Genomic DNA, 27,628 nt, shown 5'->3' with positions numbered 1-27,628 from the left:
GTGCCGTCAGAGCGCCTGGGGACAGGGCGAAAGCACCAGGACTCTCCGGTGGTCCACGAGCTGAAGGTCTCTCTGGAAGAGATCTTCCATGGCTGCACCAAGCGCATGAAGATCACCCGCCGCAGGCTGAACCCAGATGGTCGCAGCATGAGGACAGAGGACAAGATCCTTAACATTATCATCAAGAAGGGATGGAAGGAGGGGACCAAGATCACCTTCCCAAAGGAGGGGGACGAGACCCCTGAGAACATTCCTGCCGACATAGCCTTTGTGCTGAAAGACAAAGGGCACGTCCACTTCAAGAGAGACGGCTCCAATATCATTTTTAACTGCAAGATCAGCCTAAAAGAGGTGCGTCTGTCCCTTTTTATCGAACCCATCTCTCTACTCTCTTGCCATCCGCTCTTCCGTCTATCTTCAGTCCTCTCTCTTTGTCACGGTTCTGGATATAGATGAGCAGATAATGCTGCTGAGGTTGCGAGTTTGATTCCCAGTGGAGCAAACTAGGCAGAAATTGAATGTATTCACTGAGCTGCAAAGGCTTTGACGAATATTCAAAAATGGCACACCTTTTTCCACTCCTTTTCTTTGTAACGTTCTTGTCACTCAACCTGGGCAATCGGTGGATGAGGTGGAGAGGTGAGACTGTAATTCATATGATAGTAAAATGTCCTGGGTGGGTGGTCATACATAAAACATATTGAAGAGTGAGTATGTATGTATGTGTGTTGCTGGAGTGCAGGATCAGTGAACTGCAGAGTCTCTGTCGCTGCAGTGTGAGAGAAGCAGCGGGAATGTGGTGTCCTTGTGTGACCGGCATAGAGCCATCGTCCTCACTTGTTCTGCACTGCTCTATGAATATATATCCATAAACACACATGCACGCAGGCCCACATCAAGCTGCACACGGGAAGAATCATGCACGCACTCGCACACACACTCTTGCGTCTTCTAGCTTATTTGCAAACACACTCATTTAAAGATGGATTGTAGTGTGACAGTGGTGACTATCCAGGCTGCTATTACTGTGACTGGCAGGACATTTAATTAGTCGCTCCTACGAGGGCATCGGGTCCAGCACAGCTCTGAACGGTTTGTGAATTACACAAGCTTTAATGTTTCTAATAGCGTTGCCACTCACTGTCCTGCGCCGCTCCTCGTGGTCGGCCTAATGGCAGGTGTTCTCAAAGAGCTGGAGATGCCGGGGGACTTGTTTGTTCTCCACTCAAGACGATTTTAAACAGCTTTCCTCTAAAAGCAGCACCGACTCTACAGAAGTAATTCACCGGTAAACAAGGGTGGCTGCACACATCTATGAAGACAGCCTAGTTAATGAGAGCACATTGGAGTTTATTAAGTAGCAGATGTCACTTGATCAAACCTGCACAATGGTTAAGTTTACACTGCAGAACTCCCTCAGCTAAGTCCTCTGCTCCTATGGCAGCCAGATGAGAGACTTAAGTCTGGTAAGATGGGGGGGGGGGGGGGGGGGGGTCGAGAAAAGGAGCGATGGGGTGGGGGGGGTATCTGGGGAATATTAGGGAAGTGGGTCAGATGATACAGTATCCAAAGCAAATACGAGCTCATATTCCTCTGCTGTGCTTCCCTGAAGATGTGATGCTAAATGCTGCAGTGAAACACAGCACATGCTGCACACCAGACAACCTGCCACATATACTGTTGCAAACGTTATGCAATGCACCGGCAGATAGTAAACCTAGCCAACAAGCTCATTCTAAAGGACAAAAAAGACAAAGAGGAAGCAGATACGGTCATTTTGTCTCATTTCGACTGCTGTTTGGTTGCTCAGTCTTGTATACTGCCTGGATGAGCGGCTTCATTTCGTGCTGCCAAACTCGTTGACCAAGCTTTAAACTCCTGGGAGACTCTGCTAGAGGCAACTTCCAGCCCTGCAATGTCTTTAATGTGACAGCAGTCCGAAGCAGTTAGAGAGAAAAGCGGGGATTTGACACATTGATTTCCCTGAAAACCGACCTATATCTGGATCTTTAGTCTGGCTCTTTTTGGCATTAATATAATGATGCCTCTGCAGTGTGGTGGTGCTAGCTCAGCAGCAAAAACACACATAGGTGCTAACTGTAGCTGTTGGGCTCTAAAGGCAAATTGTTTTCTTTACAGCTCTACCTCTGATATGAATTCAGAAACACAAGTATACTATTTATCCAAGGTTTTAGAAGATGTTGAATCAGCGGGAGTAAAGCAACATGTGCATTTTTTAACAATCATGTGGTTCACTCCTGTTAGTTCATTTAAATACAGCAATAACAACCAGTATTCAGGTAGACTGAATTTACAGCCCACAGCCTTGTGAGGACACACTGGACTATAAATGACGCTTATAATTTGTCTATATAAAAAAAAAAGCTGATCATAACTGGAGTTAACGTCAGGATACGGCCCTCGGGAATGAATCTACAGATCATTCTCACAAATATAGCAAAACCACCGTGTATCTGTGTGCGTTTGTGTCTCTAGAGCGATGTTGTCTGAGCTGAGGCTTATGCAATCAGTGGGCCCTCAGATCAGCTGGCAGTGTGTGCCAAGCATCATGGCAACCTGTCTCTGTGTGTAAGACTCATGTTGGTGAATGGAGCCGTTCATAACAAGAGGATGAGCGCTAGTCTCCCTCACAGTCATCGGCTAAACCACCTCCCAATGTATGTCGCGAGGAAAAGGAGGCTGATGTCATGGCTGGAAAGCTGTCCTTGTCTGTCCTCTGAAGCAGCTGCTCTATTTTGACTGAACGTCGTCGCCACATGACCGTCCCGAGACAGAAAGGAAAAAAAAAACTAGACAATAAAAACATAATCCTTAAGGAGTCTTGATGCACGGTAATAATATGGACTGGGTGTTAGAGGTTAAGCATGTGCCAATGCAAGCAAAATCACCATCAAGTCATGCGGGGCTGGTTGCATCGAGATGATTGGTATCAAGTGTCGGTGTGTTTTTGGGAACTTGAACTTTTTGGTTCAACATCTGCCGATTTCAATGAAATGTCCCAATAACTTTTGGATAGATTGCCAAGGAATGTGTAACACACATTTATGTTCCCCTCGGGAGGAATTGTAATCATTTTTTTGACCCCCTGACTTTTCATTTATTAGTCCAACACTTTGGTTTATCACCAAATACATGAAAAAAATAAAGACATTTTCATCAGCCTCAGCTCTACCTAGTGTATCAAATCAAATCAAAAATCAATCACTGCTAATTGGCAAGTGTTAGCATGTTGAAATGCTAAACTCTGGTTAACATCAGCCAGACTCAAGTTGTGTCACAACCACATGGTCAGTGTCCCAAACCCTTGGTTGCCCCACTATCATTCTTTAAAAAACAACTTATAAGTTCCTCTTTATGTCTTCTTTTTCTTCCGGGTAATTGTAGTCTCCAAGTTATCGTTCTATTTTTAGATCCTCCACAATGGCTCTCCGTCTTCCTTTCTCCACACCTTTATGGTATTTATTCACTGTCCCTAAATTGTTCTGTAACAGTTGCTTGGAAATACATTATATAAGAAAAGTATTTTATTCATCAGGGTGTTTCATTCACAGAGTTGTGGATTTAAATATGTATTCTATTCAGCGCAAATCTGGCGAGTGATGCTCACTGGAAAGCCTGTGAAGTTGAGATAACCTCAGGTCTCCGTGTTTAGTTTAGCGCTCTATGCTCTGACTGGTTATCATCAGTCCTTGTGATTAGAAGGTGAGGCTTAGAGTGTGCGTGTGTGTGTGTGTGTGTGTGTGTGTGTGTGTGTGTGTGTGTGTGTGTGTGTGTGTGTGTGTGTGTGTGTGTGTGTGTGTGTGTTCTCTCTCCACTCGTCCTGCCAGCCCATTTGACAAGCCCTCCAACTATTTACAGGCTCAGCCGATTCCTCCCTCACTTCATTAGTCCCGGTCATGAGACTGTTGCTAAAATTAGTCCCCAGTGTAATGTGTAGCCCCTCCAACACCGACATGCTTACACACACACACACACACACACACACAAAACTGTTCCACTGCCAAGTCATGTTTTTTGTTCCAAATGCTGTTATGTAGACCCACAGTGCTGCAGTTCATTCTAAAACGATATGCCTACTTTCTCTCACTCACTCATTCATTCATTCATTCATTCATTCATTCACTCACTCACTCACACACAGACACAATGAGCACACGCAGAAAACATGAAGTTTGACTTGTTAGGTTGACCTACTGAGAAAAGACAAACTAAAGTTTTTAGTTCATGGAAACATGAAGTCATCGAGATATTCATGGCTTTGGCACTTCATTGCTACTAAAGATGTTAACCCTCTCAATCTCCTCTCCTGCAGGCGTTGTGTGGCTGCACAGTTAGCATTCCCACGCTGGAAAACCGCATCATCTCGCTCCCCTGTCACGACATCATCAAGCCAGGGACGGTGAAGCGATTCAGAGGGGAAGGCCTGCCTTTCCCCAAGAACCCATCACAGCGCGGCGACCTCATTGTGGAGTTTTCTGTTCGTTTTCCCGACAGGATTCCCCCTCAGTCCAGAGAGATTATCCGACAACACCTCCCCCAGTCATAGGAAGACTCACCTTCAACCCCTCCACCAACAACCACTCCAGACTAAATGGCCCAAACCCAGAAAACCAGCCCTTGATACTTCAATTTTGACCCTCATTGTAGTTTTCCCTTCCCAACTTGCAGTCCCCATGTCTTGAGTTAGTCGTGAGTTAATGCACGCAGCACTGAGCAGACGCTGTTGTTTGTAGGAACTTCACAGTGGGAGGATGAAGGAAGAATGCCTAGACGAATGGCAGTTTCAAGATGTGATTATTTGTGTTTGTTTTGGCACAAGCACACACAGACACACAGACACACACACACACACACACACACACTGCAGTGGAGCGGTGCTGAGGATGGGCTCCCCACAATAATGGCTTTTACCAGTCTTTTCTTAACTCTGTTTTTTACGGATTTATCAGTGATTTTATATGCTGTCCAACTCTTTGATCCTCGTCTTTTTATGATAGGATGAAGTGTGAGATATTTTTTTTAAAAGAAACATTTTTTCCAGGATTTTCTGTTACAGAGGAAGTCTCAAATGGGCTACTTGTTACTTTACTTTTATCGTGAGTCTACCAGCAGCTTCAGTGTGTTCGGTGCAAACCCCGGTTTTAACACAACTCCCCCCACCACCTGCTTTTCTCATGTTTTCAGTGTGATAAAGCATCCGGCTTGAAGTGTGTAGGCCATTTAGTAAGACCTATCTCCGCTAAAATCAATTGTATTCTGATGCGATCAACTCCACAGCGCACTTAGAGTCCCACGTATGTTAACGCATCTCAGCTGCATTTGAAAATCTAGGAATGACAATCACGTACAATAACAGCGGTGTAAGCTTGGACAATAATCTGCACATGATATGGGTGCTTTCCCTTCTGACCTGAATAGCCTGGCTCGCTATCTGAGGGACATTTAGGTGCCTTAGCCTGGTGAGATACCACATACTATGTGAACACACACACACGCACACACAAGTCACACTGTAACAACACGACCAGCCAAGTGCACAACAGATGATGCCCTATGCCGTGTTAGACATTTGGAGTTGGTGATCTTGGAATAACAGTAAGTAAGCAATGTAATGTCAATGACCATTGTGAACTGTATGTGAGCAAGGACATTTTTAGGGAGAGATTTGATACCAAACGAGTACTGACAAATAGTGGAGATTTCTCTGGGAAACCCATCTTTGTTGTGTATATTCTGCTCTCTCTTGTGCCATTTGAAGGCCATGTCTCGGTGCTACTGTGAGCAGTGCTAAAGATAGACCCCCCCCCCCCCCCCCCCCCTTGGTGTCTACTTTTCGGTTTTATGGTTTTAGTTTGTGATTTGATAACTGCTTCTCAACATGTGTACATTCGCCATCTGTTTTTTCAAGTAGAAAACACTGTTTAGGAAACAGGTTTTGTAATATTGCTGCAGCAATTCTCTGTCTCAGCTGCAGGGGGCTCTTCAGCTCTTCCTACTGTAGTTTATAGCTATGATAAGGTGTATGTGTGAGTATGGTTTATGCAGACAGCACTAGTAGGTCGTATACATCACGTGTATGGGAAAATGTTTGAATGCAACTTGTTGATAAATGCACTTTTACGTCTAGAAAGATACTGACTGAACTATGAGATGACGGGGGAGACTTGAATGGCTTGTCTGAGTGTGTGAGCCTCCTGCCTCTCGGAGCCTGCGGGGACGCTGGATTGTGGCTGCAAGCAGAAAGCACAAGTGCTGCTGCGGAGAGACTGTCACTGCTTATGTGCATTTGACAATATTTATGATCTTTTCAAAATGGCAACAAATAAACCAAATGTGTGAACCTAACGGTTGTGTTATTTGAGTTTCTCTTTAGGTACGGCTTTGGTTTGTTGTGCACCTCAAATACTCCACTTAATAAATATGTTTAAATAATATACAGCTATAGATACTTTCCAGATTTAACATTTTACATGAGAAATGTGATGTGCTTCGAAAATACTAGCTTAGCATAATTTAGCAGCTCCACCAAGGAGAGACTTTCCATTTAGACTTCTAACATGGTATCTAATGCAGGCTCAACCTAGACCAGCTACAACAGTAAAATACTGCTTACACATGGATGCATCCGTATTACATCTTATAACGTCACATTTAATACTATATCAGTCACAGGGGCCATTTTTCTGTAGAAACTACTTTTGATGTTTTAAGTACATTTAGCTGCAGGATTTGTTACGTGTAAGGGAATATTTTTTACATCGTTGTATTGGCACTGTTACTTACTCCACTACTGCTCATTCTCTGTTGGAATAGAAAAGAGTGGATGAGATGTTGAGGAATGAAGATGATGATAAACCTGGATCATGCATACAGGGATATGAATAACAAGGTTTCTCAACATTACATCCTGAAAAACATCAGTAAGACTCACAACTGAAATGATGTGCATGCAAATGTAACCCACCTGTGAGGTAAGTGCCCACTGGACCAGCATCTAGATTCGTAAGGAGAGGTCATGAACAATAATAGGACACCACAATGAGTAAACAGAACACAGAGTTAAGTTTAGAGCAAGATGGTTGTAATAACATACATTTAGTAGAACAACTTTAGTACTGCCGGCATTCAACCTTTTTCTGTTTGAAATGTCTTTTAAACTGGGTGCACCCTAAATAAAATAAAATGCTTCTCCTCCCAAAGGAAAAAAAGAATGTTCTGTTCAATTGTTCTCTGCGGCCTCTCCACTCAGTCCTACCACACTGATAGCAGGGCAGGTGAAGCATTTCAAGGGTCCTTAAATCCAGTTGTTCACATGGGTGGCTCGCCATCCCCCTCGTCAGGGAGAAAATCCAATCCAATCCAGTGAGGAGTCCAAAATCCAATCCAGGATTCAGGGATATCCAAAAAACCTAGCCGAGAAAAGAAACAAATAAAACGAGGGTCCAGTGTTCTCAGGGTCTTTCAATGTCTGACTGAACTATGACTTATTCAATTACTTTTAACATAAAACACAAGTAACGTGTAGTATGTCATTTCAGTGTCTCTGACGTTCTTTCTCCGTGCTTCGCTTGCCGTCAGGTCAGACTGCGTGCGTCTCTCTAGTCTGAGAGACGCACCTATGGCACCTATGCCATAGGTGCCATAGGTACCATAGGCGCCTATGGCAATCACTTATTCAGTCTTGAACCAATAACTTTGGCTGTTGTGAAAGTTTCTTCCAATATAACCCTTACAATGCAAAATTAGACCTCTGAGCTAAAACCAAATAATAAATTAAATACCGAATAAAATAAAGGGGGATAAAATAAAAGATGTGGTCATTTTCCAATTAGCATAATGATCAGTGAATGGAGATAATCCTAAATATTATAGTAACTATTTTCCAATGGGTTACACAAACAAACTAACTGATCTGATATCAGGTCTTTATCTTGAGAAACCGGCCAGATCAAACATTGGCAATATACGTTGGACTTTGTGCTATTTCGAGGATACCGTTTGGACATGTTCCAACAGTTTGAGGTATAGAACAACAGAAGGCAGACTTTGACCTGAGCCTGTTGAAGTGCAGATGGACAGCTACCTTCAGCGGATCACTGCTCCATCTACCAGAGTACCAGGTAAGAACTCAAGTCTGGACTGAAAAATAAAGAGACTTTAATTCACTCTGTTTAATCTCCGTACTGCGTTAGATAATTAATAAATGACACGTTCTGTTCTGTCGCTGGGTCAGGATGCAGTCAGGGCAGGTGATCTGTGTTAAGAGACTCTGATCATGTGAAACAACATGCAGTGGTTGATGATTACTGTGTGTGCATGTGTGTGTACATCACATGGTAAGCATGTAGCAGACAATTAGTGAAGCGTGGAAAGGTTCAGATTTGTGCTGCAGTGGCACCACGCTGTGACTAATGCCATATCCCTGTATCAGCTATTTCTGGCAATAACGCTGTGTTCACAGAGGGTTTATGTTTCCACTGAAACATAGGAAGTGACAAAACAAATGACAGAAAGCAGGGCACCGAGCGGTATGTTTTGCTGCTTTGTGGGCTGAATTTGATGGCTCCTGCTGGGTGAAAGGCTATAGAGTGTATGTGCACACACAACCCCCACTAATGCAGGAGTTAATGAGTTGAGATGTGAGTGATAATCATTGACACAGTTAGTCACACAATGACTGGGCCAATTTCATAGGAGTCTACATGTGAACACCTCTCACCACTTCTCTGTCTTTCCTCCATCAGGTCCTCAGGGTTGAAACATGAGCGCCTTTGTGACTCTCTCATCAGGGCAGAAGATGCCCATGGTCGGACTCGGCACATGGAAGAGCGCTCCAGGACAGGTACAACGAGCAAAACCCGTACACGGGCTTTGTTTTTCTGGAAGTTGTTATTTTAGAAGATAAATAGTGTTTGGATTGTGTCCGTGTGTTCTCAGGTGAAGCAGGCAGTGCTGGAAGCTTTGGACTGCGGGTACAAACACATTGACTGTGCTGCTGCATACAGCAACGAACAGGAGGTGGGAGAGGCTCTGGCTATCAGGGTCGGCCCTGGGAAGGTGAGACACTCTCGTTCAGCCTGAATCAGAAATTCATTCTTGACCTTGGAAACAGCAGTTGACAAAACTAATCTCAAGATCCACTTGCTTGCTCTGGTGCTATCAACCACGGCACACAGTTTGAATTAATAGAAAGCGCCAACAGAGTCAACATCGTTGCAGATATTCTGTTTCTGGTATAATTGACTGAATGTTAATATCAGAGCAAGTGTTGCTGAAATATTTACACGATACTCCTGCAATGCTCAGTCTCTGATTCAAGCGTATATCTGAAACTACCTTTAACTATCAGGTATGTCTCTGTTTTGAAACGTGAATGTTTTGTATACCCATCATCCTCTTCCCTCCAGGCTCTGCGTCGAGAGGAGGTGTTCATAACATCCAAACTGTGGAACACCAAACATGACCCGGAGGATGTTGAGGAAGCGTGCAGGACCACTCTGGCCCACCTGGGTCTGTCCTACTTGGACCTGTACCTCATGCACTGGCCCATGGCATTTCAGTGAGCAGCTGCACACAATTCACTGATTTTGTGTCCACATGGATAAACGTTGTGTGGATCAAAGGGAAATGACATTTACGCCATTACTCTTTGTGTATGTCGGATGCCTTAGGCGTGGGAAGGAGCTGATGCCTCGACGAGAAGATGGTAGTATTTGTTACTCTGACACACACTACAGAGACACTTGGGCAGCCTTGGAGAGCCTAGTGGACAAAGGTCTGGTCAAAGCTATAGGACTGTCCAACTTCAACGCCAGGCAGACTGATGACATCATCAACATGGCCAGACACAAACCTGTGGTGAACCAGGTACGATGTGGCTTTCTTCATAGGCCACCATGAATACATTTGATAAGGTGTTATTGACAATAGAGAAAGTGTAATTAAGAAAAAGTGTTAACTGTCTCATTGTGCCGCAGGTGGAATGCCATCCTTATTTGTCTCAAGCAGATCTCCTGTCTCACTGTCGGTCAGTGTAACTGCAGTTAAACACATTATCAAATATCGTCCTGTTGTGTTATTAAGCGTGCATACACCTCTGCCACAGGTCAGTCGCAGTTTGTGTGACAGCCTACAGTCCTCTGGGCAGCGGGGACAGACCCTGGGCCTCTCCTGATGAACCAAGTGTGCTGCAGGATCCTGGACTGGCTGCTGTCGCAAAGAGATATCAGAAAACACCTGCCCAGCTCATTCTCAGGTAAGACTCAAAGACTCAACTTCAAAGCAACTTGTAAACTGAGATGTACAATCAGATCACACCCTGACCTCTTCGGCATCCTTCTGTTAGGTGGAATGTTCAGAGGGGGGTTGTGTGCATCCCTAAAAGTGTGACGCCCTCCAGGATCCAGCAGAACTTGCAGGTGTTTGACTTTTCTCTGTCAGAAGACGACATGAAGCTCATTGAAACCTTCAACCGCAACAAGCGCTTCATTGTTCCAACTGTCGAGGTGAGTCCCTGATCTTATGACACCTCACAACATTTTTACCAGGACGTCCCAGGCAGAGCCCTTATGTACGTACCACAGCAGTCCCAGTCCAAAATTAACTCAAATGACACGGCATGGCTGACAGATCGGCCCGATTTAGATCTACATGAGTCTCTGATTAACACAGTGGATACTCTTTCTTAGAAAGCTGCATAGGATTCTGGGTCTAGTCCAGACTGTTTATGTTGTAAACAAATCCTCATTTATAGCTACAAAGTGAGAACAACTAACTCTGTCTTTTCTTTTTACAGAGGGACGGCAAGAGTGTGTGGAGAGATGCAGAGCACCCACATTTTCCCTTTAATGATCCATACTGAGCCTACAATCAAGGAACGCAGTGTTTTTCTGAAGAAAACAAATATCTAAACTGAATTAAAATATGCTCAAAATGCAGTTTCCTTTTTTGTGTTGGATTGAATATATAATATTAGAGACTACATTTGTAGAAGAGCTTAAAATAAGTTTTCAGTCACTTGTCTACTGAAAAAATGACTTTTCAGACACCATAATGCTATATAGTCAGCAACAGAACTGCCGCTCTGCCCAAATAGCTTTGATCACCTGCCTGTTTCACAGTGAAGGGCAAAGCATCAGTGAACCACTGCAGAGGCACTGCTGTCAGAGGTTAAACGTTTCACTTCTGATTAATGAATGTAAATCATGACCTTCTCATCGTAGTATTACGTGTATAACTATTGTGAGAACACCTATTACATAAATATCTTTGAATCAGACAGACTGCACATGAACTCTCTATCAAAAAGAAGTTTCAAACAGACACTGATGACACTTCCATTTTGTGAGATTTTATTTTCAACAACATAACCTTGACAAATTTGTAATACATTATATGCTACCGTTTATTTAAAAAAAAAAAAAAGAGGAAGTCATAAGCAATATGTTTTTTTCTTTTCTTTCTTATAGTCTAGCATAGAATCCCATCACTAAAGCCATTCATGTTGGTTGTGATATATTGAGAATGAGGCCACTCAAAACATCCCCCCCACCCCCCTCCCTAATCTGCATCAGTCACTCACCTTCCATTTCCAACATCCTCCCCTTATCCCCACCCACATCAAAGCCAGGGCAAAACAAGCGGCTACATGCTTTCTCCAAGGGAAGTCATACAAAAAAAAGGAACACATGAAAGAAGCACAAAGTCCTAAAAATGTGGAATCTGGTGAGAATTTGTACAGGTGTGATCCCGGTACTGACCACAGTGGGGCAGTGTACATTTATCCGTAAAGGTCATCGTCGTTGTCTTCATTGAACACCGGACCGCTGCCGGTTCCTCCTGAGCCGTGGGTCGGACCGCTGCCGCCTGGAGCAGTGGAGGGAAACCTAGAGGAGAAAGAAGAGTCCATTACTCCGTGATATGGAAACTAGTGTTTCTGGCAATAACTACCTTTTGTAGTCAGTGAGTCTAAGAAAATGCCATGACTAGTAGGATGAAGCCATTTACAAACATGCAGATCATTTCTAATGCAACAAGAGACAGAAGACTTAAATACACAGCTGCCGACAACAACAGTCACGATAGTACAAGATGTGAGGAAACGTACCTGAAGCTGCCAAAGCCTCGGCTCTGCTGCAGTGTCTGAGCAAACATCTCATATTTGCGGATGTCGTTGTCGCTGACGGAGCGACGAGCAAATCGCATTGCCTCCTCAAAGTGGTCTTTCCTGATCTCTGGCACAGGATCCTCCTCTTCCACCTCCTTTGGAAATAAAAATATATACGAGAGTGTTATTAGATTGCATCAGAGTGCAGATGCTACTCCAGGCGACAGAACAAGCCCACTGACCATAGCGGACGGGTTGGTCTGCCTCTCCCTCTCTCTGCGGATCTCGTTCTCGATGCACTCTCTGATGGCCAGCTTACACGCCCGCTGGCAGATCTCCGTAAGATCTGCTCCAGAGAAGCCATTGGTCATCTTGGCCAAGAAGTCCAAGTCCACATCCTACCAAAAACAGAGCAGAAGTTTAGAAATATACCATACATATTTGGATTATCTTCAGACTCAATTCCGATGAAGTTTATTAAATCTGAATATTTTTCTCTTCATTAACAAACCTGATATTTATTTTAACATAAACAGGGAGGATTCTAAAAAACACTTTATCTAAGAAGCAACATGATAGGCCAGAGATAAAAATCTAAATTCCAATGACAGAAAGAAGCACACAAGAAACTGCAACTATAAGTGGCAGTGCCGTCACCTTGCTGATGGGGCTCTTGCGGAGGTTGGCCTTCAGGATGCTCATCCTGCTCTTCTCGTCGGGCAGGGGAATGTAGATCAGCTGATCCAGACGGCCGGGTCTCAGGATGGCCGGGTCGATGATGTCTGGTCTGTTCGTGGCGCCGATGATGAAGACATTCTTCTTGCTGGACATTCCGTCCATCTCGGTCAGGATCTGGTTGATGACGCGGTCGGCTGCTCCGCCACCGTCGCCCACGTTGCCACCGCGGGCCTTGGCTATGGAGTCAAGCTCATCAAAGAAGAGCACGCATGGGGCTGCTTGACGAGCCTGGAAACATCAGACGGTTTTCATTTTAGACGTGAATTGTGTGGATTGAAATTAGCTGCAAACATTAAATGGATGTGGTTGTTCTATGACAGACACCCCAGCAACATGCTCACCTTGTCAAAGATCTCTCTGACGTTGGCCTCAGACTCTCCAAACCACATGGTGAGCAGCTCCGGTCCTTTGATGGAGATGAAATTGGCCTGGCACTCGTTGGCAATGGCTTTGGCCAGCAGAGTCTTACCACAACCAGGGGGACCGTAGAACAGCACACCCTTGGATGGGGTCATGCCAAACTTGAGGAACTTGTCTGGGTGCTCCACTGGGTACTGAATTTAAGGAGAGGAAGAAGAACACAGTAAGAGAAAACATTCTAATTTTACGGTTTGTGACGCATCCATCTTACTTCTGGAAGAGGTTCATACCTGCACCAACTCCTGCAGCTCCCTCTTGACATCATCCAGACCGCCGATGTCCTCCCAGGTGATGTTGGGAACCTCAACAACCGTCTCCCTCAGAGCAGATGGATTGCTCTGGCTCAGGGCCCACTGGAAGACAGCGTGGAGCATGATTGTAAGGGCTCAGAAGGCCAATTGAAAACGCATTACTTGCACCACACACACACCAGGACCGTATCACAGCTCTTACCTTGAAGTCATCCATAGTGACAGCAAGAGAGTTCATGACTTCAGCATCAATGGTCTCATCCTCAAGGTCAATCAGGTCCATCTTCTTCCTGATGGCCTGCAGGGCTGCCTCAGAGCAGAGAGCAGCCAGATCTGCTCCCACGTGTCCGTGGGTCTCATTGGCCACCTACATACAAGATGCAGAGCACAGCGTTACATTCATGTCCAGTATCCTATAAGACACACCTTCATTAAGTACAACCATGAACACTGCTACGGCCATTCAAAATGAAATACATTCCGTGAGAACTAGATATAAAGCACATGACGTGACACATGAAGCAGTGTGTGGTGTTGCGTCACCTCACTAGAGGAAAACAATAATATGACCAGACCTGTTCCAAGTCAACATCATCAGACAGTTTCATGTTCTTGGTGTGAATCTGGAGTATTTCCAATCTGCCGGTGGCGTCGGGGATGCCAATGTCCACTTCCCTATCAAAGCGGCCTGGAGGTTCAAACACACGCTTATTAGTTCAGACAGAGCAATAAGGCAGTCGGCTGGAATTATTATTACTCATCGTCTCCTCTCTAATGACGTGGCAGCAGAAGTAACATCTCAAGTTGTACACAAGTTGTAAAAGCAAACAAATTAAAAGTAAATCTATTCAAAGTGTCAGTATTTGAATGGGCAAGATTCAATCCTAACTGTTTGCCGAGGCTGTCAGAGACGGCCCATTACGCGCCTTTAAAACTGTGAGAAACTGACCCACTATTGAACTGCAGAGCCAACAAAATAAACAGCAGTCAGCAGTTTTAATCAGTGATATGGAGACATGCTGGAGTGAACCAGGCACACAGAGCAGCTCCGAGTGGTGTAAAATAAAATACTAAGAAAGAACTTTGGGTCTATTGTAGAGACATTTCTCAGGTGCACAACTCTACTTAAGTGAAGCAGTTTGTTAAAAATTACATTAGAAATTAGCTGGAGATGAAAAGAGGATTCTGCTACATTGATCACACCGTTACTGTGAATATAATTTTATACATAGACACACACAATATAGCTCTTTAGACAAAATATTATAGGCAACCAGGCTATAACTCTATGCAAAGCTATTCTGCTATTTTAACATATTTACACTGCTTTATTGATCTTACATACAGATCTGCTGTTGGCCATCCAGGCACTTTGAAATAGTGGCAAAAAACAAACAAACCTACTGATAGTGTTCAATCCAATATTTAAAAGGACTGATATCTGTTGAAAACGCATGATGAGACATCCCTGATAATGAGGTTAACATAACACCACAGATGAGGGAATGACAGAACTACTTATTCTCCCTCACTATGCACAGACCTGCATCGGATGCTTCTTCTATTACTCAACGTATGCAGTAACTGAACACATGCTTAAAACAAATAATTTACCAAATCTCCTGAGAGCCGGGTCAATGCTGTTGGGTCTGTTGGTGGCAGCCATGACGATCACATGAGCTCTTTGTTTCAGTCCGTCCATCAGAGTCAGCAGCTGGGAAACAATGCGCCTCTCCACTTCTCCGTGAGTCTAAAAAAAACAACAACACAGTGTTGCTAGACAATTCACATTTTAAAACCTTATCTAGACATTAGTGTCTTAACAAGTGATCAGGATGAGCGTGACATCACAAAGACCCAAACAACTAGATTTCTAGGATTACTGCTCAAAGTGAAATACCAAAACACGAAAATAAATAATAAAACATAAAAAGACTTTTGGTTCCATGGTCTGGAGAATGATAGCCATCTTCATTTATTAAAAAAAAAAAAAAAAAAAACTCTTAAATCATGAAGACACAGTACTGTTATTCAGATATCCATTTAGTGTTCTTTGTTCCCGCTCACCTTCTCTCTCTTCGGAGCGATTGCATCAAGCTCATCAATAAAGATGATGGCCGGAGCATTCTTCTCTGCTTCCTCGAAGGCCTTTCTCAGGTTACTCTCGCTCTCTCCGGCCAGCTTACTCATGATCTCAGGACCTAAAGCAGAAAGACAAACATTTTCATTTCAGAGGAAACCGTGACCTCACATACCATCTTAAAATAATATGTACAGTATGAATCCCAAGATAAAAACACCACAAACTAAACACTCCAGTAATAAATGAACACACTTTAGCTAGTCCAAGACACATGCATACAGTGCATGCATGGAAAACTGAGTATTGACTATACAGTATAATTTTCCTAACTGAACTTGTATTTTAGGAGACGACACTCCTTGCAGCTAGCTGATAAGAGGTCTTCTTTTGTAAAGCTCAGCTGTTTTCAGATTGTTCTGAGGAGACGGGAGTAATGATTTAAAATAATGCAAAATTTGAGTGTTGTTGCTTATAGTATAGCCAAGCAACCACTGATAAACACTTTTTTGCTTTGTTGGGATAAGTATTTATCAGAATCTAAACCAACAGCAACTACAAAGGAGTCTGTCAGAGACAAACCCAGTATTATCATGAAAGGGCCCGGACTAGGAATAAGTCTCTATGGCGATAAATAGGCAAGTGTTCTGACCATTAATCAGGAAGAAGAAAGCTCCGGTTTCATTGGCTACGGCTCTGGCAATCAAAGTCTTTCCGGTTCCAGGGGGTCCATATAGAAGGATTCCACGTGGGGGCTGAAAAGAGAGGAGAAAAATAAATACCGTAATGACAACACCACTACACAAACGAGTAAGTCGTACAAAACCAAACGCAGCAAACAACATACATGTTGTGTGGTAGTGTGTTGACTTCTTGTGATTTAACACTTTGTGTGTGTGTGTGTGTGTGTGTGTGCATACACACATTATCTCAGACATACTGTACTAAACATGGTGCAACAGCAGCATTAGTGTAGAAGACTCCTAAAGTGACTCAATAACGTCAGTTACACAGCATTATATGGCTAAAGCTAGTCAATATTTGCCAGTTATTCCTGTTTAAGTATGATTGTAGTACATTGTGTGTATACAAAAGAAATTAAGGATAGGGGCATATTTTAGATTTTTATGTTTTAGGTTACACAGGCTCACTTTAAATGTTACAATTTGCTTGTTGCCTTACCTTGACTCCTATGGCCTTAAAAAGCGCAGGGTGTCTAAGAGGCAGCTCCACCATCTCTTTGATCTGAGCTAACTGCTTCCTCACCCCTCCGATGTCATCATAGCCCACCTCGTTCAGGGACTCTTCCTCATCCTGCGTGTTCAAACACAAGATGTTCAAATTTCAATGCCATTCATTTTTGGTAAACTTCAACCCATGCGTGTACATGATACCCACCTCTCTCCTGATTGGCTCTCCCTCACAGTGGATGACTGTATCAGGAGCAACGATGCAGTAGGGAGAGGGGTCGGTCTCTACCACCTTGAACTCCACAGCACGCATGCCTCCTCTGACCAAGAAAATATCACCTTCACAGGGGAAAAGAAAACTGTTAGTTTTCCCACTCTTGAGAGAGGTACATGTGATGCATTGAAACATTTGATCAGCCAGGGAAAATTTAATATTTGTTCCGACAATGACATTTTTTACTCACCTTTGCGGATTGGCCTGTAAGCCTCCAGGAAGTATGGCTTCAGGTAGACCTCAAACAAGTTGCCAGTAATTCCTTCTACGGTGTCATCTATTGGGAGGACATGGATCCTCTTTCCATACTTCACATCAGGACATGGCTGAATGCTGAATGAGATACAAGGCTTTAGACCACTTCGCTTTTCTAAAAGGGTTGTGGAAAGAATTGAATACAAGTGTATGATTTGCCCCACCTGATGACATCACCCAGTCGGACCCTCAGATTGTTGCGGACCACCCTGTTCATGCGAACCTTCTCATCGGAACAGGTGTCATCGGACAGCACGATGCACACAGTCTCCCGCCTCTTCTTTCCCTTCATCAGCACTGTGTCGCCACGGAAGAGCTGCAGCTCATCCATCTTGGTCTTAAAGAGGCATTAAACAATGTTTTTTTTATGTGCATCTCAATGTTATTACATTTAAAATATCAAGATGACAGATAGGAACTCGATTTATCACAACAAGTCATAGGGTTTAGAATTTGTAGATATATTAGCCATTCATGAAGTTCTGAATGTCTACCTGAGAGAGAGAGACCACACTGTTGTCTTCATTGATGGATTCATCAACAATCAGTCTGTTGGGTCTGGTCTTTTGTTTCAGAATTGCAGTGGCTAGATCATCATTTTTGGATCTATATAGAAAAACAGATTTAAAAAAAGTTTTAGGTCAAACAAAATAACTATTATTATGCAACTTCAAGTTCTCATGCAGGTCCTACAATAACCTAACTCAAGTTAGTAAGCAATTGCGTAATAGAAAATGTGGACAGAAAACTATTAACATCACGATACCACAGCAAATAAATGATAGGTTTCATAACTTCATTAAAAATGCCTATGGTAAACCAGGCACCTGAGGTGCTCTGGGCTAGTTTTCTGGTACATCTGTGGGGAATTGGAAACCCATTCTGGTTTAACTTCCCATGCAGGACAGCTTTCTGTGCTGAGGGATCAATGTCTGAACTCTTAAACCATATGAGTTCTAAATGTATCATTACTGGTATCATGTTGAACCCAATATCAAACAGTGTCTGAGGAGAGATCATGTACACTTGGCATGAGTACAGTTTGTGTATTAAATTGGTAGTTGTGATTTGGCTATAAGAGCACACCTAGGAGTAAGAACTGCATTAAATTATAAACGACATGAGGTATTAGTCAATTCTAGAAACTCAATATTCTAGTGTGTATATGTCCCAACATTATTATGAATAACAGTAACTAAGAATAAGTAATTATGTATTGCAGTTATCGTACGTGTCACCAGATCGTTCACACAACTCGCCAATAACCATGAATAATTGTTACCTACGAATAATACGTACAGTCGTGAGGTACATTAAAAATAAAGTCAAAACATAACGGGTAGTCGACGTTAAGTTTGAAATGGCCAAATGTTTCCAGAAGATTCTAGGGCCGGTTTTGTAGTTTATCTTTCATGTTGTTAGCGTGCTAATGCTAGCCTCAAAGCTAACTGACTGGCGAGCAAGCGAGCCCAGATGACACAGCAAAAGAATTGGAAAAAAAACTTTATTAGCCAACGTTAGCTCGGTCCCGTTACAGACAGACTAGCGTCACAAATCAATCGTGACTTAAGATACAATAGCGCCAGAGTCACATGAGCTACGTGGATGATGAAATGTTTTATTTCACGACCGTTAAGCTAACGTCAAAATAGAGGCCAAGTAAATATCATTTAGAATGAAAAGCCGAACCCTGTTAGCCTGCTAGCTCTGGTGTAGAGTGGCTACAGACAGCGCACCATGATCTGGATGACTGGCGTTAATGTTCTTTCGTGTAACCGTTGGCCTATTACTAACATGTATTATATTTACTCATTCGATTTCTATCGTTATTTGTTCCATTTACAATTTGAAACCAGCTCTGAAGACGGGCTATTAGCCGGCGGATAGGCCAACTTGTCGGTGTGATGGCTTTGGCCTTGACAGTGTTGCTAAGCTAACGTTAGCATTCAAACACGACAGCGATGACTGCGCTTTGTCAAGTCGCTGTCCCACAGCTGGCTAATTTAATACCATTAGCTGACCAACAACAACCGTGTGGATGGTAACTGTCAACAGTTCGTCGGGATAACGAACAACTGTCACTGGATTTGCATTGTTAGGTTATACAACCCACGGATAGAAGTGCGGAGGCTGGAGTAACTGACCCCATTAGCTCTCCTGCTAGCAAACCAGGTAACCTAACGTATTAGCAATCGAGCTAACTTTTATAAACTAACGTATTCCGTTCTGCCGTTAACCATTTAGAAGGCATTTACTGGTGGCCATTGTTCAGAAATCCGCATTTTAATAGGAAGGAAATATGTTTTTACTTACTCCCCTCCCGAAGCCATGGTCGTCCACCTGGATTACTAGTAATAAATAAAGAAATTCTAGCTAAACGTTTAAGAGGCTTAGCCGGTTGACGTTACTGAACGTTCCCTGTGATTTCACACGAAAGAGCAGCAGTTTCCGTGCCCTTCTTTACAATTATACCATGAGCTGGACGCATCCGGCCTTCTGATTGGCTGAAGGTTGGCCATCAGTTTCGGCAACCAATGAAAGAATCTCGAGTCTCACGTCATCGAGAATATTTTGGCAATTTGGCCAGTTATAAAGTAGTGGGCGGTTCGTATTTTCAACAACGTCTCTCTTATTGGTAATTTAAGCCTGTCACCAAACTTATGTCATCCAATACATTTGCACCGCGGTGTTGTTAAAGCGTCGTATAAACATGAAATTAGTCGTTTACTCTTGATCGTAACAGTACATGTGTGTAAAAACAGTGCACATTAATTGGTGCGTTATATTAGTCGGAGCATTCCATACAATCGACACATCGATATAAATCGGCATTTTTGAGCAGTATCACAGTTTATGGTATGTATCTTCTGAGGTACAAAGTATTGTGCATTATCTTGAAAAACATAATCATTTATTGACGTTAAAGTCTTGATTACTCTTGCCTGGCCAAAATACACATTTTATCTCCTACAAGCCAGACCCTCAGTGACCAAAATACAATTTGTCAAGTAATCTTCATTTCATGCATAAACCACCAGCAAGATTTACCACCCACACTGTGTGCTCAGTCTCAAACACTGTGAGCCCTTTCAAGATGCTTTATTTTACTGTCCCAGTAGATACACGTTTGTCGTGTGTATGGGTTTCAGTTCACAGGCCAGAGAAAGTGGATCCTGTTCTGTAAGTGATAGGGTATTCTTCTTTTGTCTTTCTAGGCTGACAAGGTAGGACGTAGTTCCTGTATTCTGCGGCGCAGCTCCGTGGAGTCCAACAGAGGGCCCGACTGAGGTTCCTGTAGGTACACCGACAGACTCCTGCAAAACATATACCAGTTAGAAGGAGCATCAACATCACAGCATAGTCAATGTTAAAAGAGATTGATAGCGGCTTAATTTTTGACATTCTTTGAAATATATCCTGTTCTAGTATCTTAAATCAGCACCTTATCAGATTGTATCTAGATCCAAATGGGACAGACTCCAGTTCATATGTGGCATCAGAATGCAATTCAAATGCATTTGGTATAACAACTTGTAATCAGGTCTTGTAAGTGTGTCCTTAGCTGAAGAAAGAAAATGCACATTGGCACATGGCAACCACGACCAAACAGCAAGTGAAAATTAAAGTAATCCCTCTGTGATGCATCAACCTACTGTTAAAGTCTATAATATGTTCTTATTAATATATATTGTAGGTAATTTATCAATCTGTACAGTGGAATATGGTAAACAACCACCACAAATCATGCATTTTGGTTGTAAGATTTTAAAGTTGTCTAACTACTAACTAATTGATTAAAACAAAAGAACTGTTTTAGTTCTGTTGATGCACATTCATTTGAGCAAAAACATCTTAAGCGTGGTTGGAGATGCATCTGTGTTCACCCCACTCTACAGTGCATGGTCACATGGGACTGCCTCCAAGTGTGGTTACAATAAAATCCCACAACCCCACAGTGACTCACGCCTATATTTAGAGCTGTACAAGTGTAACCAGGTCCCCAGAGATGCATTTTGTGTGTACAAGTGTGAAGTGTGCACATACTATATGACATACTGCGCACTATAAGCCACAATCTTAGCAAAGACAGTGAATATAACAATGACAATGTCTTACTGTACTGAGGATTGTGGGGTGAAGCTCCAGGTCTTTTCCCAACAAGCTACTGCCTCCCGTCTCCTGCCAAGCCTCCACAGCACCTCACCACACCACAGCCCTGCACCTGTACACTCTGAGACAGGACATACAGCGTTAATACATGTTCTCACAAAGGACCACGCAAACCAAATACAATTAACTACAGTTCTTGGCTCATACATGTGCAGGACTGTAGGTGTTGTGTGTAAAAACCTCAAAGATAAGATGTAAAGATTGTAGATTAAGTTAACATCTATCAACCATCTGCTCCTTGTAAGAGAACAGAGAAGATTTATGGAAAATGAGTTTCACTTTCCCTCAGACCCTTCCGCTGTACTGTCATTACCAACACATTTAGAACAGACATTGTACAGATAAACACTGTTCAAATGGTAGTTCATAATTCTCAAGTATAGGCCTAAAGTGCATGTGACTGACCTTAACTTGCTTCTGCCCTAGTGCATTGACATTAACACGGTTACATTATAGGTTAGGTTACAGCTGTGGTGTTTACCTGGGAATGCCTGCATGCTGAGCTGCAGGTCTCTCAGTGCCTCTCTGTTTTGGTCTGTCTGGGTGAAGCTGATGCCTCTACCAGCTAGCGAAAGCCCCTTTAACCTCTGGAGGATAAACAGATCTGTTCCCTGCATGCCCACCATGTCTGCACTGGGGATCTGTGGTTGGCAACCTGTAATTAAACAAACAGACTAAAATGTAAGAGTAGCTGCAGGGCAGGGATACTGAACTTTGGCAAAATGACAGGAGGCCAGGGGCCAGTTAATAAACACATAACAGACATTCATTGCTTAGCCCGGACCATAAACAAGCTCTATTAGTCTATTGTGATCCTTTTGTATGCAGTCTGGCACCTTATTTACATTAAAAGTTAAGAAGAAATCCCCATTGCTTATTAGTTTGTATTCATTGTGACTTAGAAAATAGTCAGCGGGCCATCCAGCACCCTATCTGGCCCGCAAGCCGCAAGTAGAGTATCACTGCTGCAGGGTGTGTAAAAAGGAAAACTTCTCTCCAAAGTATCAAAAAAAGTCAGTAAAGTACTCACCTCTCTTTTTAAAATGCACCTTCACCAGCAGGTTGAAACACCTGTAATGCAGAGCACAATCTTATGTGTCTGGCTTTATTTCTGTCATCAGGAATTATTCAGGAATCATAAGCTACTTCATTTGACAGACCTTGTGTAGTGAGTCACAGCTTGTTTCCAGTCCCTCAGGTGAGTGTGGCAATGACCCTGGAGGAGGTAGGCAGCACCCACCCAGAGTAGCATCCCCACCCTATCTTCACCCTCTGCACACAGAGTCCCGGTCTCAGCCTCACACTTCTCCTCCGGCTCTTCCAGCACCACCTTCCCTGGCAGCAGCTCCAGTGACGTAGTGATGACTTCATCGCACAGCGCCATGCAATCAGCGGGCCGCCGGGCCATGAGCAAGGCGGCGCCGGCCTGCAGGTAAAGCTCAGGCAACTTGGGGAGGGGAGGGCCCTCAGCATGCACCTGAGACAGAGGCGTGGAGCACACGGATGTCAATAAGGTATTCTTCCGTGGGACAAACACATTATGACTTCTCAAAAATGAGCACATAGCACGCATATATAAAGATATATTAAATTATCCAAAGCTCATTGTTAAATTATGTTGCGTGTCTGTTTTCAGTCTCACTCCATGTTGATCTTCTGAGTGAAGAGCAGCCAGCAGGTCCAAATAACATTCCACACCCTCTGACACCCTGAAAGAAAAAGCACCCATTTAACAACTACAATGTGCACTTTGTGTCTATTACTCTCATCTCCATCTCCGTCTTCTGGGTTTCAGCAGTGGGTGAGGTGCCACTAACAGACCTTTCTTCTCACCTCTCATGGAGCACACACTTCAGGGCCAGACTGTGAAGGACGGAGAGGGCAGAGGGAACTGAGAGCAGGCTGCTCAGTGATTGGCTGCGCAGCAGTAAGGACGGGGGGAGGAGATGAGCACCAGCCAGAGCAGGCTCTGTGGCAGAGGGCAACATTAAAGTCTGTGGGACAACAGAGCACTCACATGAATATGTGTGTCAGTGTCCCCAATAAACGTTTTGGCTCACCTCCTAAGAGCTATTCCACCACAACAGGCAGAGAATATTTTTAACTATAATGTATCTAATTCTACAAGACAAACATTTAGACACATACAGGCATTCTGCATCTTTTTTTGCTTTCCCTGTATCTACTGATTACTTGTGGTACTCACAGAGTGCAGCAAGCGAAGAGCTTGTATCTCAGCCTGTGTGTTGCCGAGCTGTCGGTAAATAAGCATGCTCTGGTACAGAGCACACACACACGGGGAGTCTGTCTCCAGTGCCATCCTGTAACACTGCAAGGCCATCTGAGGGCGGCTCTGGAGACAAATACAAACACACATTCTCACTCCATGCAAATGCTCAAATCTGTTATGCCAATGAATAATAGAAGTTCATGTTTTGTCTCTGTTCTTTTTGTCTAGACTCTGTCTGCATGTGTACCATATGGGCAAGGCAAGAGCCTGAGAGGAGGTGTGTGTATGCTATTAGAGTTCTGGGAGCAGGCAGGGAGGAAGCGGTCTGCAGACCAGACAGTGCTTCTGAACTCTGGCCCTCACTCAATCTTTCTGCACCTTAATGAAACATACAGAGGACAGCAGAAAAAACAAGATCAATTACTAAATAATACAAACGAAAGGAGTCAGATAAAATGGTGCCTGTGTTGTGTTTATGTGCCTCATTTCTCTCTTGGTGGCACAAGTGCAAAAAAGTGAATAGAATACAAGGTGAGATATGTATTTAGAATGCACAGAGCAAAAATATATAATACATTAATCAGGTCATAGCAAACTGTATCTTTTCCCTCAATATGTGTTAATGTAAAACATGAATGTTGCTGACCTTGGGCAATGAAAGTACAGATCTGCAACAATTCGATAAGCCTTCTTTGGTCCATCACCAGTAGAGGAATGTCAGAGGACTTTCTCCTTGACGCGCTCCTCTCCTCCTCCCAAACTCCAGTAGAGAGTGTCTCAAACACAGAGAGCAGCTCATCCTGCATCACAGGAAATAATAGAGTATAGTTTTACAGTATCCCACACATTTCGGGACTGGACACTGTTGCATGCCGGCAAATATACATTTTGCTGGCAGAGACGGGAAAAGAGATATTGGGGGGAAATTGCATTGCCCTGAAGAAAGTTTGCATTTTGTAATGTGTTTCTTCAAACAAACAAAAGCACAACATATTCAATGCATTTGTGGGATTGGAATATAAATGGTAACTGGTAAATAGTACCAACTACACTTGATGGTAGTTGGTATGAGGCATTTGTCTCATAAATAACAAAGGTCCATGAGATGTAGAGGAAGATGACATCATGGCCTGAACACAAACATGATGAGTAGACTAGCTTTTATACTGTATTTATACATATATATGGAGCATCATATAGCCTTCTCACTGGTTACATCACAAACAAAACATGGTGGAGTTCACTTGGAAGCTGACTGTTAACTGAGATCCTGTTTTAGGAGGACTAAGTACAGTGGTTTGGTCCACACTGGACAGATCACAGCCACCTCATCAGCCTAAACAGAAGAAGTTCCTTTAAACCACACCAAATAATTAAGATAGGAACAAACAAGATCTTACTTGAAATCCCTGTATAGTTTTCAGCTGGCAGGTGGCCAGCCATATGGCCCACTGCAGACAGAGAAGGTACAGTACGCGGGGCTTCAAAGCTGTGTTTCCCACTGATTTGAGAGCTGTTCTCCAAAAAACAGGAGGGTCTGAAGCAGCAGGGTCATCTTCTGTCATCTGTAGAACTGCAGGGGACAAGAGCAAGGCTGGTAAAGTCAGAGTTGAGCAACCCTTCAAACTAATATAGAACTGGATGTATGACGTAAGTTCCTGTGTCATCTACATCTACGGTCCTCGTCCTACCTCTCTCTGTGGCTCGTGTGAGGAGCAGCTCCGCTTCTGAGAACTGCGACTGAGCAATGGAGCACACACAGGCATTGTACACCACGGTCAGCTCCAACTGTGTGTGATCTGCAATAGGAGGGATACCTGCAGGAGAGGGGCATGGGGAAAGGAAAGGAGGGAGATAAACGACGCATAAAGGTAACAGCTGAGCTCTCTGCCCAAGGTAAGCCTTATCACATGACCTCTGAGTGTGGCTACAATCAAATCCCACGACCCCAAAGTGGGTTTCGGGCACATTCACACATGCCTGTGAGCATTATGAAGGAGATGGAGCACCTTGGATTTTCCTTAAAAGTTTGTGAAACTCAGAGGAACACAATATCAGACGGCTGTGGTTCTGGCTCTGGTCTCGGGTTAATGCATCTCCTCCTCCTCCTAGCTTCTGAAACAATGACGTGAAAGCAAACTTTACTGTAAGTACAAATAAGAGGTACTCATACTTTAATGGAGTATGTACTTCATATTGCTACTACACTGTAATTTAGAGGGAGTACTTTTTACTCCATAATATCTATTAGATAACATTTTAAGTTACCTCTCAAAAAATACTGTACATACAAAACATGTGATCAGTATTTAATTAATGCATATAGTTAGCATTACCCAACAGTATATAAATGAGTTAAAATGAGCTCCTCCTACAACATTAGAATACTGCTTTCATGTTAATACATCCGTAATAATAACAATAATGAAATACCATGTGATATTCATCTGTGATGTTATTTGTTCAGCTCAAGTAATCAATACACCAAACAAGTGGAAGACAGTCTGTTAATAGAAATTTCCCCCAAAAATATATATTAGGCAGTAACGTTATGTCACTAGAAACCAGAACGTGACGTTATCAAGGATTACACGGTGCTTTTATAATCTATTATCAAGCATAAACAGATTTATATAACGCTAAATGAACGTTACAGTAGGCTATGTATTCATGTTGTAGAGGCTAACGTTAAAACACGTCCTACCTTCCACTTGTTCACCACCTCGTTGTTCTCCTGGCTCCAGCTGTCTAATAAACACAGTGGTTGATGCATTTTATTTGACCTTATATCGCTGTTTTGAGGAAAACGTTGGTGGTGTTTGGTTTGAACTTTCCCTCGTTGGGTCAAAGGGGAGCTGGCTCACACAGGAAGTAAACATGAGGGAGTTTAGTGCAGTGCACTGGGGCGGTGCTGCCCCCTGTGGACAAACCAGGGCACTACACCAGCAGTCTGCTAACTGTCCAGCAGGTGGTGCTGTGACAGAGCCAAGTTCACTCGTGTTCAATTTTAGGATTTAGTTTTTACAGCCATCAAACTGTGAAGTTCTTCTGCGGTTTGTGTTTGGTGATTAGCGTTGTAGCCCTTAAAATAAACATACAGACACACTCTGTATGCACCACCTTAATGTGTTCAGCACAAAGCAAGTGAACACATGCCAAGACCGTAATTGTATTGCAGCTGAGTCATCCCTAAGACTGCCAGGACAGCCATTTTTCTAGTTGTCCCTCCCAAGGTGACTCCCTCTTTTCTCACGCAATTCCAGTCCTCTCCTTTTATCTCTCTATCGTCCCTGTTGACTGCAACCTCCATCGTCTGCCTTCCTCACAACGCCCTCCTCTTTTCTTTCATTGTCTCAAATCACAGAAAGCTCTAAATATACCACTGTGGAAAAACAAGGGAAAAGTCCTGACCACTGCTCCACGATACTCTCACACACTTGCAGCTACATAGGCATGCACACAAAACAATATACACAAAACATGTCTTTCATTCGGGCTCTGCACGTCCTTTTTCTCCTGTAGGATGGGTTTCACGTTTTGTGACTTTTTCCTCTGTATCGATCCTGCTATTTTCCATCTGTCTCTGTCTCCCCTCTCTCCATCCATCCCTTCAAGGACAAGGTCATTACATAGCAGGAGCCTCCCACCTCCTTTTCTGCTGTCCCTCTGCCAGTGTCATTCACATGGTAGGACTTCCAGCTTTTAATAAAAAGGTTGGTAAACGGTTGTTACTGTGATGAATCCACCCATAGTAGCATTAAAGTGCAGACAACAGCAAACATCGGCCTGTTCTGTTGAGTTTTACAGCTCCCCAACAGTGAGGCTTAGCACTGTTTTAAATACGAATATACTGTTGCATACACTCTCACTGGTGATAAAAACCCAAATGTGTC

The 27,628-nt window shown here is 43.3% G+C and overlaps 4 protein-coding genes and 1 long non-coding RNA gene across 9 annotated transcripts in view; 3 read left to right on the top strand and 2 right to left on the bottom strand.

Moving 5' to 3' along the window:
* dnajb5 (DnaJ heat shock protein family (Hsp40) member B5) overlaps positions 1-6,366 on the top strand; it is a 7,660-nt gene extending 1,294 nt beyond the window's left edge. Inside the window, exons 2-3 of the mRNA XM_076099236.1 lie at positions 1-351; positions 4,334-6,366. The exon at positions 1-351 is cut by the window's left edge and continues 305 nt beyond it. Coding sequence (XP_075955351.1) covers positions 1-351; positions 4,334-4,567 — 585 coding nt within the window. The 3' untranslated portion in view covers positions 4,568-6,366. The remainder of the gene's footprint in view (positions 352-4,333) is intronic.
* Positions 6,367-8,782: 2,416 nt separating this feature from the next.
* Positions 8,783-11,103, top strand: akr1a1a (aldo-keto reductase family 1, member A1a (aldehyde reductase)). The gene is made up of 8 exons (XM_076098808.1): positions 8,783-8,863; positions 8,959-9,078; positions 9,429-9,580; positions 9,693-9,888; positions 9,999-10,048; positions 10,127-10,276; positions 10,367-10,526; positions 10,817-11,103. Exons 1-8 carry the CDS (start codon positions 8,783-8,785, stop codon positions 10,880-10,882), a joined length of 975 nt encoding a protein of 324 aa, XP_075954923.1. The 3' UTR covers positions 10,883-11,103.
* Positions 11,104-11,349: 246 nt separating this feature from the next.
* Positions 11,350-19,807, bottom strand: vcp (valosin containing protein). The gene is made up of 17 exons (XM_076098805.1): positions 19,649-19,807; positions 17,830-17,941; positions 17,500-17,672; positions 17,271-17,413; positions 17,015-17,145; positions 16,799-16,930; positions 16,269-16,371; positions 15,604-15,737; positions 15,151-15,286; positions 14,112-14,224; positions 13,739-13,903; positions 13,516-13,638; positions 13,207-13,419; positions 12,785-13,093; positions 12,370-12,525; positions 12,128-12,282; positions 11,350-11,906 (listed from the first exon to the last, which is right to left on the bottom strand). Exons 1-17 carry the CDS (start codon positions 19,663-19,665, stop codon positions 11,801-11,803), a joined length of 2,421 nt encoding a protein of 806 aa, XP_075954920.1. The 5' UTR covers positions 19,666-19,807; the 3' UTR covers positions 11,350-11,800.
* Positions 19,199-23,941, top strand: LOC142957190 (uncharacterized). 4 transcript variants are annotated; one of them, XR_012956074.1, is made up of 5 exons: positions 19,199-19,507; positions 20,551-20,629; positions 22,830-23,019; positions 23,142-23,183; positions 23,301-23,941. It is a non-coding gene; the product is annotated as an uncharacterized LOC142957190 (long non-coding RNA). The 4 variants fall into 4 exon arrangements; XR_012956076.1 differs by lacking the exon at positions 19,199-19,507 and adding an exon at positions 20,077-20,191; XR_012956077.1 differs by lacking the exon at positions 19,199-19,507 and adding an exon at positions 20,077-20,191 and having other exon boundaries at positions 22,788-23,019.
* Positions 20,157-26,586, bottom strand: fancg (FA complementation group G). 2 transcript variants are annotated; one of them, XM_076098807.1, is made up of 14 exons: positions 26,440-26,586; positions 25,745-25,847; positions 25,427-25,552; positions 25,136-25,308; positions 24,382-24,535; positions 23,983-24,113; positions 23,712-23,858; positions 23,339-23,499; positions 23,148-23,214; positions 22,666-22,982; positions 22,536-22,576; positions 21,987-22,160; positions 21,452-21,566; positions 20,157-20,649 (listed from the first exon to the last, which is right to left on the bottom strand). In XM_076098807.1, exons 1-14 carry the CDS (start codon positions 26,506-26,508, stop codon positions 20,547-20,549), a joined length of 1,881 nt encoding a protein of 626 aa, XP_075954922.1. In that variant the 5' UTR covers positions 26,509-26,586; the 3' UTR covers positions 20,157-20,546. The 2 variants fall into 2 exon arrangements, with proteins under 2 accessions (XP_075954922.1, XP_075954921.1); XM_076098806.1 differs by having other exon boundaries at positions 25,745-25,850; positions 26,440-26,579.
* Between the last annotated feature and the right edge of the window lie 1,042 nt (positions 26,587-27,628).

This window comes from Anarhichas minor, unplaced genomic scaffold (genome assembly GCF_050575085.1).
Source record: "Anarhichas minor isolate MPS153535 unplaced genomic scaffold, ASM5057508v1 ptg000025l, whole genome shotgun sequence".
Lineage (NCBI taxonomy): Eukaryota > Metazoa > Chordata > Actinopteri > Perciformes > Anarhichadidae > Anarhichas > Anarhichas minor.
Note: the sequence above shows the minus strand (reverse complement) of the source record. Positions and strands in the feature narration are given on the sequence as shown.

Excerpts from the sequence above, each read along its gene's own strand:
- fancg (XM_076098806.1), bottom strand. The coding sequence starts at position 26,508 with ATGCATCAACCACTGTGTTTATTAGACAGCTGGAGCCAGGAGAACAAC. Across the intron at positions 24,114-24,381 it reads CTGTACTTTCATTGCCCAAG|GTGCAGAAAGATTGAGTGAG; the intron begins GTCAGCAACATT and ends TGTTTCATTAAG. Across the intron at positions 22,983-23,147 it reads ACTCAGAAGATCAACATGGA|GTGCATGCTGAGGGCCCTCC; the intron begins GTGAGACTGAAA and ends CCTCTGTCTCAG.
- akr1a1a (XM_076098808.1), top strand. The coding sequence starts at position 8,783 with ATGAGCGCCTTTGTGACTCTCTCATCAGGGCAGAAGATGCCCATGGTC. Across the intron at positions 8,864-8,958 it reads GGAAGAGCGCTCCAGGACAG|GTGAAGCAGGCAGTGCTGGA; the intron begins GTACAACGAGCA and ends GTGTGTTCTCAG. Across the intron at positions 9,079-9,428 it reads TCAGGGTCGGCCCTGGGAAG|GCTCTGCGTCGAGAGGAGGT; the intron begins GTGAGACACTCT and ends TCTTCCCTCCAG.
- vcp (XM_076098805.1), bottom strand. Across the intron at positions 16,372-16,798 it reads TTAAGGCCATAGGAGTCAAG|CCCCCACGTGGAATCCTTCT; the intron begins GTAAGGCAACAA and ends CTCTCTTTTCAG. Across the intron at positions 13,639-13,738 it reads TCACTATGGATGACTTCAAG|TGGGCCCTGAGCCAGAGCAA; the intron begins GTAAGAGCTGTG and ends GCTGTCTTCCAG.